The following is a 1,090-nucleotide window of genomic DNA, read 5'->3' on the forward strand; positions in this document are numbered from 1 at the left end:
ATTTATGTTGTTCTTTGCTGACCGCACCTCCCGACAAACTTCTCCAGTCATTAGAGGTTATATTTATTCTCGAAAGACTACTCAAAGGAACAAAAAATGGAATAATTTTGCCTTCCAGTTGAAAACATTATGGAGAATTATGTTCGTTACAAAATAATGGGTTCATTGAATATTTGATAATAATTTAGAAACAGCTAAAAAGTGTGAATCGCTAAATAACTGTCATTTGTTTATATATAAATGACGTCATATGAAGCCATCATGGCAGCTAGTGTTTTCTTTCTGTTGGTACACAGATCTTACTGGAAGATTATTGATTGGCCATGTGTATAGATGAATGGAATATGGTCTGGGTGCGGTAAAAAAAAACTCAAATAGTAAATAATTATACCATTTTATTGAGCCAACGTTTCGCCCCATGTTTTTAGCCCTGACGAAGCCCTGCAACGTGGGGCGAAACGTTGGCTCAATAAAATATTATAATTATTTACTATTTGAGTTTTTTTTACTGCAACCGGACCATATTCCATTCATTAAAAATCTTAGTTTTTAAAAATAAAATAAAAAATTAATCCTATATTTAGATCAATTAAAACATATATGATTTTGGTTTCTGAACTGACTGACTATAATATTAACATTACTTCAATTTTTGGTATATCAAATACCATATATTAAACAAAAATTACATGTAATGATAGTGCTAAAAGTAGTATTATCAAGAGATTCCTTTTTCAAAATCAAAATACAATAATTACAAAAGCTTTTGAAAAATAAACAAATACATAATTGAAGAGTAATGTAACAGTTACCAATTGAAGAGTTTTTTTATCTAAAGTTTTATACATCCATTTCTTAAAACTAATTTTTTTTTTTATTAATTTAAATTCTTATTTATGACAAAAATTTATAAATGCATGTGTGATTTTAGGAGCTGTACCCGTGACGATAAGGCCACCACATCCGCAAAACCTACAAACAACTTTACCAACAGTGCGAATGATTGTCGATGTTAGCAAATCTGTTCTAGTCCTTTCAAACCAATATGTGATCAAACTCCTTAGATCTAAGGTATTTCATTTTTTTTTTT

At 29.3% G+C, this 1,090-nt stretch overlaps 1 protein-coding gene across 5 annotated transcripts in view; it reads left to right on the plus strand.

Annotated features, from left to right (window-relative positions):
* The window catches only part of DIP2 (disco-interacting protein 2), a gene marked incomplete at its 5' end in the record, with an annotated part of 91,726 nt that overhangs the window by 73,040 nt on the left and 17,596 nt on the right, over positions 1-1,090 (plus strand). For all 5 annotated transcript variants that reach the window (XM_067044687.1, XM_067044683.1, XM_067044684.1 and 2 more), the window contains 1 exon segment: positions 932-1,071. In XM_067044687.1, coding sequence (XP_066900788.1) covers positions 932-1,071 — 140 coding nt within the window.

This window comes from Halyomorpha halys, unplaced genomic scaffold (genome assembly GCF_000696795.3).
Source record: "Halyomorpha halys isolate HHAL.00 unplaced genomic scaffold, Hhal_1.1 Scaffold242.1, whole genome shotgun sequence".
Classification (NCBI taxonomy): Eukaryota; Metazoa; Arthropoda; class Insecta; order Hemiptera; family Pentatomidae; genus Halyomorpha; species Halyomorpha halys.